At 39.4% G+C, this 13937-nt stretch overlaps 1 protein-coding gene across 3 annotated transcripts in view; it reads left to right on the forward strand.

Moving 5' to 3' along the window:
• Positions 1 to 9471, forward strand: part of MED13L (mediator complex subunit 13L) — a 303530-nt gene extending 294059 nt beyond the window's left edge. For all 3 annotated transcript variants that reach the window (XM_010342833.3, XM_074402190.1, XM_074402189.1), the window contains 3 exons: positions 1840 to 2001; positions 4495 to 4607; positions 6642 to 9471. In XM_010342833.3, coding sequence (XP_010341135.2) covers positions 1840 to 2001; positions 4495 to 4607; positions 6642 to 6774 — 408 coding nt within the window. In that variant the 3' untranslated portion in view covers positions 6775 to 9471. The remainder of the gene's footprint in view (positions 1 to 1839; positions 2002 to 4494; positions 4608 to 6641) is intronic.
• Positions 9472 to 13937: the final 4466 nt, after the last annotated feature.

Below are 13937 nucleotides of genomic sequence, written 5' to 3' on the forward strand. Positions count from 1 at the left end.
GCCGTCAGGAGATTGATTTTATGGATGTGTCCAGGTTAATGCCAGAGTATTAAGGAAAAAACCAGAGCTTACAACTGGTTTCATCTTTAAATGTCTCAGAGATATTGGAGGGGGGTGAACAGAAGATTTAAGAGTTAGAGGGATCTGCCATAGCTTGTGGTAACTTTGCTTCACAGTGAGATGATTCCTGCTGCATCATTGTATTACACTGTTTATTTAAAATGTTACGAGATTGAGGGGTTAAGACTTAGAAAAATAGCTACGCCTGGTATCTTTGACTGAACAAGTATAAGCAACCCTGCTCACACTCATTTATTTAGACACAAAGATGGATGTAAAGTGTCTAAGTTTCCATTCGTGGCACTTTTATTTCCAGCACTGACTTTATTAGACAATGGAGAGAAAGAAGACTTAAAGCTTAGGTTAGTCACAGAGCAGGTGAAACCCGAGGAGGGCAACAAGGACTGTCCCCATGTTACACCTGCCCTTGTTACCCTCCTCTGGAAGGAAGGGATTTTCAATGTCTTTGTTTCCTTTGCATTTACTTACCAGTTAATGACAATTTATTCATGGGAAATGGTGATGGGAATGAAAAACACAAATTTTACATTGTCTATTTTTAAAAAGTTAGTCTTTAATTCAATGTCATGATTTAAACAGTGCTGTTCTGAAGCAATCAGGCGGCCTTTTTCAGTCCTGAGCACCCGCACCCAGGTGACCTCCAAGAGGCTTTCAGCATTTCCTTTTTCTGAACCATTAAACATTCTTTGATACCCAGTTAAGACATTACAGCAGGGAAAAGAATGCATTCAAAGTGGAAGTAGATTTTTATTTTTTAACTGACTCAGAATTGATACAGTTTGATGCAGTAGCTGCAGATTATTTTTTCCCTCTAAACAGAAGGGTTTCTTTGTTTGTTTTGTTTTGAGACATAGTCTCGCTCTGTTCTCCAAGCTAGAGTGCGATCTCGGCTCACTGCAGTCTCCACCTCCTGGGTTCAAGCGATTCTCCTGCCTCAGCCTCTGAGTAGCTGGGATTATAGGCGTGCGCCACCATGCCCAGCTCATTTTTGTATTTTCAGTAGAGATGGGGTTTCACCATGTTGGCCAGCAGGTCTTGAACTGACCTCAAGTAATCTGCCTGCCTTGGCCTCCCAAAGTGCTGGAATTACAGGTGTGAGCAACTGCACTCGGCTTAAACAGAGACTTTTATAAACAAATGGATTACTTATTGCTTGCATGAAAGGTTCATTTTCAATTGTTGAAGCTAGCTAAAAGAATTAAAGATAAGGAAAATGTCAGTTGCAGTAAAACATAGTGAGCTTCTTCGAGGAGTCTCTTACGAAAGGGAATGCTGCAAATGAAAACATCACTTCTCCGTGAGCAGATCTGGCACTGCTGGCAGCTCAGGAACATTTGTGGTGTGCACATACTGGTGTCACGTTGTCCTGGTCAGGCAGGTGCACTCATGTGTCTTTAGTTGCTGGTGAAAGAGCATGCGAGTCTGGTAGAGCCTTCTGCTGTCAGAGATTGTAATTTTTCCACTTTAGTTGTTACATAATAATGCCATGGAATAGATCTTACATCCTGTAGAAAAGAAACCCAAGCAAATAAATCTGTACTTACTTGACAGAGGCTGTCAGTTTTGCTGGTACCTTGTCTGTGTGTGCAGCAAAGATGAAGCTGGCCCTGTTTACCTTTCTCAGTCACCTGTTGTTTTCGGTGAGATGCTGCCACAAAGGGGATCATTCACTGCAGTGTGCAGAGTGAACTCATGAAAGTTTATTTTTCAAGCTTTAAGATAAATGCTGATCATGGTTTTGGGATTTTTATTTTTCAGAGCCAGGGTGAGCGTCTTCTTTCTAGAGAAGCACCGGAGGAGCTAAAGCAGCAGCCCCTGGCCCTTGGGTATTTTGTATCAACTGCCAAAGCTGAGAATCTTCCCCAGTGGTTTTGGTCGTCATGTCCCCAGGCTCAAAACCAGTGCCCTCTCTTCTTAAAGGTTGGTTTGGTGTCATATTGGAAATTTGCAAGGAATGAGTGATTTATACTTGAATTTAATTTTGGATAGAAATTTCACGCTTAGGCACCATAATCTTACTCTGTTCCTTTTTTCTCTTGTATCTGCTTATACTCTGAGGAAATTGTAATTACCGTTGTAAGTAGAGAGTAGAATTTAGGAGGACCCTAAACCATGTCACTAAGAAATGAGTAGCCCATGGAGGAGACTGTGGGGCCCAGAGGGCAGATCTAGGATGGAGCGTGGGGTTGGATGCAGTGGTGTTGATCCGCGTCTGTGTTGCATCACTAGCAGTAAAGGTAAGCCTGTGTTGAAGGTGCAGTAACCAGCTGTCCTCTTTCTCCCTCGCCGTGGACTCTTGATGTTCTTCTTTAGAGAAGGGTAAGAGGCAGCCATAAACATCGCACATTTACACTCGCTCCTTCCTATATATTTCTTGGAACATTTTAATCCCAATTTTAAGTGTTAAAAACAAAAGATCCCCTACTTGCAGTTTGTGGTAAACAACACCACCACCTAGAATGAAATCCATTTCTTGCCCACAGATTGACAGAAATAGAAAGATTCGACAGCATACTGTGTTGGCACAGATGCAGGGAGAGAGCCCTGGCATTGGTGGGATTGCTGAATGATGCAGCCCTACACATTTTCCTTTTAGGGCAGCAATCCCACCGCGAAGGAATAGTCTGAAAGTTCTTTGCCAAAACAGAAAATGACGTATGTGAAATACTAGAGAGAACCTAAATGTCCATCAGTAAGGGCCTGATTGAATCAACTATGGTGCATCCGGACCGAGAAATGTTAATCATCTATAACAAAATGGGGACTATTTCTATATAATCATTCTGTGGAGTAGAGGTTGCCATGGAGTAATCTACAAGATACACATGTTCACACACATATACACATACACACATAGCTGCTTATCTTTTCAAAAAGAAATGATGGGAATTAAACCAAAAACTTAGAGTGATGCAATGTTCTATTCCTAAAGACTTTAACATTATAGGACCACAGAAGGTGTCTAAAAATGCATGTATTTTTTATTTTGAATTAGAATTATCAGTATGGGCGCAGATTTATTTCTTCTCTCTAAAAAAAGTATACACATTTTTTAGCTCTGTCTGCTGAAAAAGCCTAACAGCAATAAATACCTCTGTTGCCACAATTGTGGTTCCTACGTACCATTGTCACTTAAAGAAACTATGGTTCTTTGAAGAGATGACTAATTCCAGGTATGAAGCAGGAAGTAATCACAATGAACCTGGGGCATCTTGTCATACCTAAAAGCAAGAAAGTTACCAAAGATGATTGTGGTCACATTAGGGCCTCAGGAGCCATCTTAAAGGGCAGTCCTATTGGCCAGGGATGGGGTGGGACAATGTGATCATTAGGAAGAGTGATGACGGTAACAGACTGAAACAAATCCTTGGAAAACAAACGAAAATCAGTCGTCATTTGTAACTGCTAGAGTGTCAGCTCGACCTGAAAATAAAAAAGAGAAGCATTTATGTATTGCCTCTCCTTTATGTATATTACTATTTAGTCATTTAATAAAGTAAACTATACCAAAATCATTAGGGAAAAGTTGATGAGGAACTTTATGATAGGTGTGGTGTGCCGGTACTGCCTGAACCCGGTGTCGAATCCTGTTACTTCAAGTGGGACAGTAGACGGGACGTGCCTTTAATCATTTGTCACATAGAGATCATGTTGGCTCATGATTTTAGTAAACCAAATATAAAAAGACATTTTTTGAGATAACAAGGGAGCTTTGTCTTCCTCATTATCCTACAGATTAGGTGATAATATTAAGGAATCATTGTTAATTTGTATTGTGTATGATAATTACTCTTATATTTGAAGGTCCTTATGTGAGATATCTACTGACTTTTTAATAAGCAAATGATACAGTGTTTGATTTTTGTTTGTTTTGTTTTTCTGAGACAGAGGCTTGCTCTCTCGCCCAGGCTAGAGTGCAGTGGTGCGGTCACAGGCCGCTGCGTCCCCATCCCAGGCCCAAGCAATCTCCTGGCTTCCGCCTTCTGAGTAGCTGGGACACAGGCGTGCACCACCATGCCCAGCTAATTTATTTTTAATGTTTTGTAGAGATGCTAATTATTTGAGTCTCGTTTAAAATAATTCAGAAAATGAAAATAGAAAAGTGGTGAATATTGATAATTGTTGCATCTTGGTGATACCAGTTCATGGGGCCTTATTATATATTATTTTTGTGTGTACTAGACTATTTCCATTGAAGAAACAAAATATAGTTGACAAAATATAGGCTCAAAAAGTTTGCTTTTTTTCCCCAACGCTATAATAAGAAGTTATTTGGGATTACCTTGGGGGTTACTGAGCAGCTTCAAAGTTTTAGACTCGTAGAAACCCTGACTTCTGGCAGACATGGCCTCCCTCACTTCTGCACCATGATTGTCTAGACCAGAGAGGTAACGCTCTTTTTTTTTTCACCAGGCTTCGCTACATCACCACATTTCAGTAGCACAGACAGATGAACTTCTGCCTGCCAGGAATTCTCAGCGGGTTCCACACCCTCTTGACTCCAAAACTACGTCTGATGTTTTAAGGTAGATACCAGCCTAGGCAACATAGCAGTGCAATTTGAAACAATATTCCTTTACTCTTATCTTTCCAAGGTGTTTTAATTTACGTGTGGTATTCACAGAAAAGATGCTGGTGTTTGTGCAGTGAAACAGTGTCTGATCAGTCAATGAGACCTGCAGCCCCATAGATGCACGGGACAGGCCGTGGATCACATTTGATTCCGTTAGGCGATGATAGGCAAGTACAGTTGCCTTCTTTGCTTCCTGTTCAGAGAAGGCACTTCGTGGCGATGAAAAGAGGTCAGATTTAGGGATAATTAGAAGACAGTGTCTGGAACTTTTAAAGCATCTCACAATTGAAAATGTTTTTTATCCTTCCCGAGGTAGAGTATGTGATTTAAAAAAAAAAAAAAAATGGACTAGAACATAAATTACAGAGTTGGGAAATGCATCCCAGAAGTGTTTATTAATTCTCTTGAAGTTTGGCAAGCCACAGACATTCTTCATATACCATGAGAAAATATGCAAGCCTTTTCTTACCTTTTCTAACTCTTAAATGATTAGGAAATTATAGGAAACTATACATTATAGATTAATGTATAATTATGGATAAAAATCAAGAACCTGATCAAGATGAATTTGGCTTCCAGGCCCCCTAGAGCAGGGATCCCCAACCCTCTGTCTATGTCTCGTCACGAACCAGGCCGCACAGTGTGTGGTAAGCAGAGGTGAGCTGGCATTACAGCCTGTGCTCCGCCTCCTTTCAATCAGCAGCGGCATTAGATTCTCATAGGGGCACGAACCCTGCTGTGAACTGCACATGGGAGGGATCTAGGTTGTGCACTCCTTGTGAGACTCTAATGCCTGATGATCTAAGGTGAACAGTTTCATTCTGAAACCATCCCCCACCACATGGAAAAATTGTCTTCCACAAAACTGGTCCCTGGTGCCAAAAACGGTTGGATGGAGACTCCTGCCCTGGAGGAACACTGTCCAGTAGAAATACAATGTGAACCTCAGCTCTAATTGAAGTTTTTTTTTTTGTTTTTTTTTTCTGAGACAGAGTCTCACTCTGTCGCCTGGCTCCAGGCTGGAGTACAGTGGTGCAATCTCGGCTCACTGTAACCTCCATCTCCCGGGTTCAAGCAATTCTTCTGCCTTAGCCTCCCGAGTAGCTGGGTCTGCAGGTGCACGCCACCATACCCAGCTAATTTTTGGATTTTTTTTTTTTAGTAGAGACAGGGTTTCACCATGTTTGCCAGGATGGTCTCAATTTCTTAACGTCGTGATCTGCCCTACTAATAACATTAAAATAGTAAAAAGAAACTGATTGAAGTTAATTTTAGTAATGTGTTTTATTTAACTCAATATATTAAAAATGTTATTTCAACATGTAACAATATAAAAATATTCATGAAATATTTTACGTGCTTTTCTTATTTTCTTTTCTTTTTATTTTTATTTCTTTGAGATAGAATCTTGCTCTATCATCCAGGCTGGAGTGCAGTGGCAGGATCTCACTGCAACTTTAGCTTACGGGTTCAAGCGATTCTCCTGTCTCAGCCTCTCGAGTAACTGGGACTATAGGCATGCACCACTGCACCTGACTAATTTTTGTATTTTTGATAGAGATGGATGGGGTATCACCATGTTGCTCACCTGGTCTTGGGCTTCTGACCTCAGGTGATCCACTCACCTCAGCCTCCCAAAGTTGCTGGGATTACCGGCGTGAGCTGCTGCACCCAGCCCTTTTACATGCTTTGGAAAATACCAAGTGTTTGAGCTCCCGTTCCTACTTTTACTTGCAGTCTGTGCAAGTTCTGACTGGCCTCATTGGCAGAGCTCAGCGGCCACATGTGGCTGGTGGCTACTGTACTAGATAATTCCGGTTTAGAAGGAAGGAATGAACATGAGAGACAGGACAAGGGAAGGAGCCTGGGGCAAGTTAGAGGATGCCTTTGAGACCTCCTTCCTGCTGAGAACTGGAATATGCTAGAATCTGAGACCCAGTTCTTCCCTCCTGAGCCTCATGCCCGGTCTGTGTGTTCTCTTTGGCAGGTTTGTTTTGGAGCAGTACAATGCCCTGTCCTGGCTCACGTGCAATCCGGCCACCCAGGACCGTACTTCCTGCCTTCCCGTCCACTTTGTGGTGCTCACTCAGTTGTACAATGCCATCATGAATATACTTTAATTGGAAAAGCACTTGTTCTCTCTGGCTCAGTTCCTTCTCCCTGCAACCTCAGTCCAAGGAAACTGCTACACTCTGCAAATACCCCACATCCTTTTCTTCAGACCACTCTCCACAGTCCTGCACTGTGATTCCTTCTCAGCAGGCACATGTCAATTCTGCAGTGTTCATTACCAGAGTGACTCCTTGACACTTCTCTCATGGACCTGGAAACTTCCATAAGTGGTGACTTTCAGCCAGTGCGATGCTGTGTGTAGCCTCCAACCACTGGTCCACAGGAAGTGGTGGTTGTTCGTGGCTTTTCAGCAGGAAACAGAAGAGACAGTGTCCTTTTGCACAAGAGTCTGTGTTTTCAGCCTCTGTATACAATTGAGGGCGGTCTAGCCCTTTGGATGAAATCCTATAGTTACTGGTGTATGGCCTGTGGGTGACCTGAACTCATAATCTGGGACTTTTTAAAAATAAGAACCAGCTCAAGTACATGGTTTCATACTGGGGCTTCTGTTTCCCTAGTGCTCCCATCCAGATTGGCATGAGTGCTCTGGTTGACTTCAAACCTGTGTGTCAATGCAGAAGGTCTGGAGACAGCTTCATTTTGATTATTTATTTTAATTTGTTTTGTTACATGGTTTTCGTGACTTTATTTTTTTAATTCACAAGGACCAGGTACAGGAGCTGAAACCCAATTCAGATCCACCATAGGATTCTTTGACTACATACCTCTGTCCTAGAAGCCGGAAAAGGAGTAAAATCACATTGGGGAGATCATGCCTAAAAGTAATCTATTCAGAACCACCCAGCAGTAGGTTTTGTTAACAACAAACTGGGTTTTAAAAGTTCTGCCATGTTCAGTGGCCAGCGTTTCATGAAGGATAACATTTTTATACAGAAGGCAGTCAAGCTCAGCTCGGAGCCATGGAGGCAAGTACCTTAATTAGTTTTATATAGTCACAACGGAAATATATTTTCTAGTGAATTCTTATCGAAAGCCAGGTCTCTCCTCTCATTAGATCAAAAGGGACTTATGTACATATAACAATCGAAAGTGTTTGCTCATGAAATCAGTTATAAATATGGTGAATTTTTTCTGGACCATAGGAATATTATTTCAAAGAAATATTACAACTTAACCATTAAATTAGTACTTGAAGTTGAGCCTTTGTGGTGGGACTTTTTAAAAAAAAAAAAATGCCTTTTTAAAGCATTAATGGCTAATTGAAGTATTTTATGACTCCTCATTCCTGGCCCAGAGGGTTGTCTTTGAAACCCTGTTTCTAACCCTTGTGTTGTGTGTTTCTGTGTGAGGGCAGTGGGTGTGTACTGGCCTCCCGGGAGCCACTGTGACCAGGCCTTTGAGCTCTTGTCATCTGTGGAGAGAATCATGCAAATTTTAAAAGTTCTTCCAAGAGACTTCCATGTCCTGGTTATTAACAAAAAAGGAAAAATGTAATAATTGATATGATTTTGTAAAAGTATTTTTCTTGAAATAATCTAAAGTTTAAAACATTATATTAAAAAAAAAGTTGTGTGGTGGGAATGTGAAAGCAGAGAAATAACTTGTAAATGCATAATTTTGTTCTCTGTACCACCAATTGAAGGGGGGGTTGACTTTCGCAATGTATAGGATAAAAAAATCTGATATATCAAACCATTTGTATCTAATGTGTACAGTGTAAAATTGACTTTAAAAATATTGCAGTGCTATTTTTTCTTAATCAGAAAGGAAAATTCTCAAGGCCTTTTGAAGAGCATAAGATGATGAAGATTGTAAACTTGTATAAAATTATCTTGGTGAGAAGACAAATTGTAAAGTAGATATTTGTAATCTTTTACCACTTTGGGGTTGCTTTTTTCCCGGAATTCATCAGAACTTTGAATTTTTTTTTAAATGGGCTGTTTTTAATGCAGGGGCTTTTCTTCCCTAGAAACCCAATTCTAAGCAGAAAAATTAAAAAAACACACAAAAAATACAAAACCCCTACAAAAAACTTAAAAAAAAAAAAATGGCAGCAAAGGGTAGTTTTCATCTGGTGTCTTTTATTTAAGTTTTTTAAGTTAAGAAAAGCTGGTGACATATTTATACGTTTTTGTGCAAAAATAAATGAATGGCAATAGATTTTAAAAAATCTTATTATGTACTTCTGTGTGAAAAAGTCTGTATATTTCCCTTAAATATGCATTATTTTACTTGTGAGTTTTTTACTGAATTAATCTGAAATGTACAAGCCCTGGATTTGCTACAGAGTGAGAAGTTATTTTATTTTTTTTTATTTTTAATTTTGGAAATTCTGCAGAAATCAGAACTCTTACCATGGTTTGAACAAAAAAGGGGAAGTGCGGAGGGGAGAAGGGTGGGGCCGTCCAGCATGCTTGTATGTATATTTCAGAACCTTTTTTAAATGTAAAAGCTGTACATTTCTGGGAAGTTCTGAATTTCTTTTGTTTCCTTTTTTCCTTCAAGCATTTTGCAGTGAGCTTCTTTTATATATAGCAAACAATTTGAAAGAATACAAAAATATGTGAAGTTCATTTAAAAAAATAACTACAGTATAGCGCTGGTACAGTACACTAAAAGACTTTGATAAAAAGAAACAATACTAAAAGGCCTCCATTTTAAATGTCATTCATATATACCTTGTGGATGAGAGCTATATACTTTTACACACTTTTTTAGAGGAATAAATTATTGAATTACTGAAACTTTGAGTGGCTTTTTTCCCTTCCCATCTTGCCTTTGCATAAAATGATCTACACCTGTACAAGAGGTGTGTGCATATGGACTGAACAGCCCTAGACCAGCAGCCAGGCTCTACCTGCCAGTCAGTGAAACGGATGTAGAATTTTACTGCCCTGATCACCCCCAACAGCTGTTTGGAAATGGTATTCTCATACTCTAGGTCACAAGTACATTCCTCTATCAGTTTTTAGATGCTAACACACACAACACTGAATCAACTACTGTGAGTCGATGACATCTAATGGTGTCTCTCAGCCGTAAGATTGTGGTCAATCCTAGCATAAGTGACAAATCTATATTCATATTCCACCACCTTTCTCTTCACAGTCTCAGCCAGTTTCTTTTAGATATCTCTTAGAAATGACAGATACATCTCTGTTTGCTGTTTTTCTGATTCACAGGCTGCTGACGGGAATCTGGCATCTGATACACCACACACAAGTCCCTGTTGGCTGCACACCATCTACCATGCTGTTCCCTTCTTGGGTCCCTCAGCTAGGAAAGGCCGCATGTTCTAGCAGGAGTTGGGAGGGTATATTTCGCATACTGCCCTTGCAAAATCTCTCATTAAAAATGGTTAAACCCCAGGACTTGGCAAAGCTTACAATAATAAAAATTTGAATAATTAGAAAGGCCTCGCTTTTAATCTCCCCTCATCATTTTAGAAATAATACGTTGTTCTGAAGCTAACGTTACCAGAATCCAGAAGTAAAGCTGTTGAGACAACTCAGCCTCTTATTTCATCTGCAAATTGCGTGAGAAACGCTTTGCAAATTAAAAGGCTTGTATCCATGTTACAGTTGCACTGTTGAAGAAAGGCTGAGAAAAGTGAGGCCAACTTTTTGTTAAAAGATAATAGTAATCCCATCCAGTTACTGCCTTAGAGTCTCACTCCGTTGCCAGACTGAAGTGCAGTGGCACGATCTTGGCTCGCTGCAACCTCTGCCTCCAGGTTCAAGCCATTCTCCTGTGTCAGCCTCCCTCGTAGCTGGGATTACAGGCACGTCCCACCACGCCCAGCTAAGATTTGTATTTTTAGTAGAGACGGGGTTTCACCATGTTGGCCAGGATGGTCTCGATCTCTTGACCGTGTGATCCACCCACCTCCCAAAGCGCTGGGATTGCATGCGTGAGCCACTGCGCCCAGCCATGTATAACTTTTATATAGTCCTGCATCCACTAAATAATCAGAGCTAGGTGGCACGTTTACAAGCATTCAGTAGCTTCAATGCTTAGCACATACTTGGCTGGTACTATATTCAGCAATTAGTGTTGGCTTTATTTTTGGTGGGAATGTCATTTTCATAACTGCCCCTATCTGTACAAATTCAGGAAAAATTAATTGTTGAATGCATTTAAATATCTCGCAAGTTAGATGTAGATAAGCCGCCAGCCTTCCGCAGTTTGTGTCACGCAAATTCTGCTCTTCACACCAGTTCATTCTCTCCAACCATCTGATTATGTAGTTTTATGTTTTTGCTATTCAGGAGGTCATGGGGTAAGGTATCTGTTAACAACCAGGCATCAAAGAACCACTAAAAATCTTCATAAAAGTGCAGTTCATCAGTAAGTTTTTAAAAGCAAACTTCTCATAAGACCTACTGCAGAAGCATAAGTCACATCTTGAAAACAGTCTTTGCCACTTGCTATTTACAGTCAAGCCAGTATAGAAAGGAAGTCGAGCTTTAGAATTCACCACATGCCCAAATCCTATTAAGATGCAATTTTCACTTATTACCATGTTATTTTGGTGTTAAATGATTCTCTTGTTTATATCTCTGTGACAAAAAGGTCACTTTTAACAGTAATTATTTCATGTCATTAATACCTAATGATAACACCACTAGAAAATTCTGTTGTGCCAGGTAATTATGGGGTTGTAATGTTTGCCCTGGGCGTCCTGTTCTGCCTGGAACGAGATTTACCAATTTTCCTCCACTTTGCTTAAAATTCCCAGGTCAAGTTTTAAAAAGATTTTTTGACACCTACTGCTTTTGGCTAGAACGCTAAATCATGAAGCAGGTAAGAAATAGAAGTTGATGAGGAAGAAAGTTTAATGACCGGGAAGAAGGTTGGACATAACCAAATTATGGATTTTTCTCTGTAAAGGTTATTTCTTCAATGAATGTAAGTTCACAGGTGATGGGAAGACCCAAGGCAGACACTCCCATTAGTCCCACTTTTTTTTTTTTTCTTTCAAGCAGGCAAGTGAGGAAAGCATATGTTCACTTTTAATAATCTGCTAACACGGCACTTGTCTGGGCTGTTAACCATATGAGTCAGACCACATCTGTCCTGGAGTGTGCTTGAAATTAACCCAGTGCGCACAGCAGGCAGACATGTTGAAATTGGCAGCAACTCTGAGCATTTCTCTGGCTCTTGCTGCATATTGTGTACCTCTTTTACCTTGCTGTTGGGTGAAGCATGTTTCAATCCACCTGTTTTATAAGACCAGACAATAGTCAGTGTACTAAGTTGGCCACCCCAGAGCTTAGAACAGAAGCTCACAAGGAAATACTCGTTGTAGGGGAATGTCAGTTTACATAATGTAGCATGTAAAATAGTAATTGTCTTACGTAATTTGTGCTACAGCATTTTCCAGTAAGCATTTTTACATAAGCTCCTTTAAAATCTTAGTTTGTTCACTTAGAGGTCTTGATAATGTCTTATGCGTTATTTACATACAGTATTGTCTGCTTTCTTTGAATTACGTAATTTCTTTTTACTTGTAGAAGAGACTGTTTCTGTAGTTATAATACACCAATATTTTGTATCGTTGCTATTTCTTGTATTACTGCAAAGTTTAGGAGGTTCTCTGTCGTAGCAGGTCTAGGGATCAAGATCACGTTTGCTTCACGGGGTGAACCAGTGAACTTCTCATCAGTTTCTGCAAACCCAAGAAGTTTATCTGTCATGACACCAACTTTATCTTGGACTGAGACTGTACTGAAGTCAGGCACTCAGGAAATGTTTGCCAAACACTGATACTGTTGAAACAGTAGAATTAGTTGCACTCAAAAATCTGAAATAATTTACCAGTGAATTCATCAGATCCTGCTGCATTTGGGGGAAGCAGTTTACAAGACAGGAATTTTTTTTCTTTGTTGGGTTGATTTGGGGTTTCCATTTCTTTTGTCAATTTTGTTAATTTAGACTTTTACAGGGAAAAAAATGAGGTTTTCAAATGTATTACTATGCAGGGGTGCAGAATACCCCCTTAATTTTGAAGATTTTTGGTGATGTATGTTCTCCATTTCTAACAAAGTTAATGCTTTTATTTCCCCTTGAATGATTTTTCTAGCAATTTGCTTTTTTGTTTGTTTTTGTTTGATTTCTCCAAAGACTAAGCTCATGGACTTAACAGTTCTGCTGTTTCTATCCTGGCTTTGTCTTCTCTTCTTTTTCCTAGTTTCCTTGAGAGTTATGCTTCATTTTCCTTGAATTTTAATTGCCTGCTTAGTTAATTTACTTTCACTTTGACGATACAGGCATTCTAGCCTGGGGGCTTCTGCATGTGTCGGCCCTCCTCACATTATGTACAGGATTCTTTATGTATATGCATTTTTTCTAGGGGGAAGGTCTTTGTATCAGATTCTCAGAGATGTCAAACGCTAAAAGGGATAAAATTGCTTTTATCGTTTGAGATGTCAAAAGCTAAAAGCACTAAAATCTGGCACTAGATTTAAGTTGATTACCTCCTACAAGTCTTGACGATTAATATTTTCATTTTCATTTTTACACTCTTGGTTCTTTATTTCTTTTTTGATCCATTTTTGTTAAGGAAAGTTCTCTTAAAGTGTCTCACACTATAATATTCTCTTAAACAACATAATCTAGCAGTACGCAGTTTTTGTGAACGTTCTCTGAAATTTTCAAAACATGGTGTGTCCTATTTCATGGGCAGTGTTACCCAATAGAAATACAACGTGAACCATATATGTAATTTTATATTTTCTAGGAGTCACATTTAAAAAGTAAAAATAAACAGGTGAAATTAATTTTAAGAATAACCAAATATATCCAAACTTCTATTCAATTTCAACCAAAAATCAATATAAAAATTATCGGTGAACTATGTAGCATTCTTATTTTTGCAAAAAGTCTTTGAAATCTGTATTTAGTTAACATTTACAGCCCATCTACATTTGGATGCTAAATTTTCAATGGTTAAAGAAAAATGTAGCTCTACCAAAAAAATGGGATTTAGCAGAAAAAAAATACACTGCTTCAGTTTTAAAATTAAATTTAAATTAATTAGGCTTACATAAAATGAAAAGATAAGTTTCTCGGTCACACTCACCATATTTGAAAGTTATTAACAGCCACATGGGGCTAGTGGTGATCCTATGGGCCAGTGGAGCTGAGGTGTAAGGTTTGGTAGTGATTAATTCTGTCTTGAGTATGTTTTTTATGTTTTTTATACCCCATT

This window comes from Saimiri boliviensis, chromosome 7, assembly GCF_048565385.1.
Source record: "Saimiri boliviensis isolate mSaiBol1 chromosome 7, mSaiBol1.pri, whole genome shotgun sequence".
Lineage (NCBI taxonomy): Eukaryota > Metazoa > Chordata > Mammalia > Primates > Cebidae > Saimiri > Saimiri boliviensis.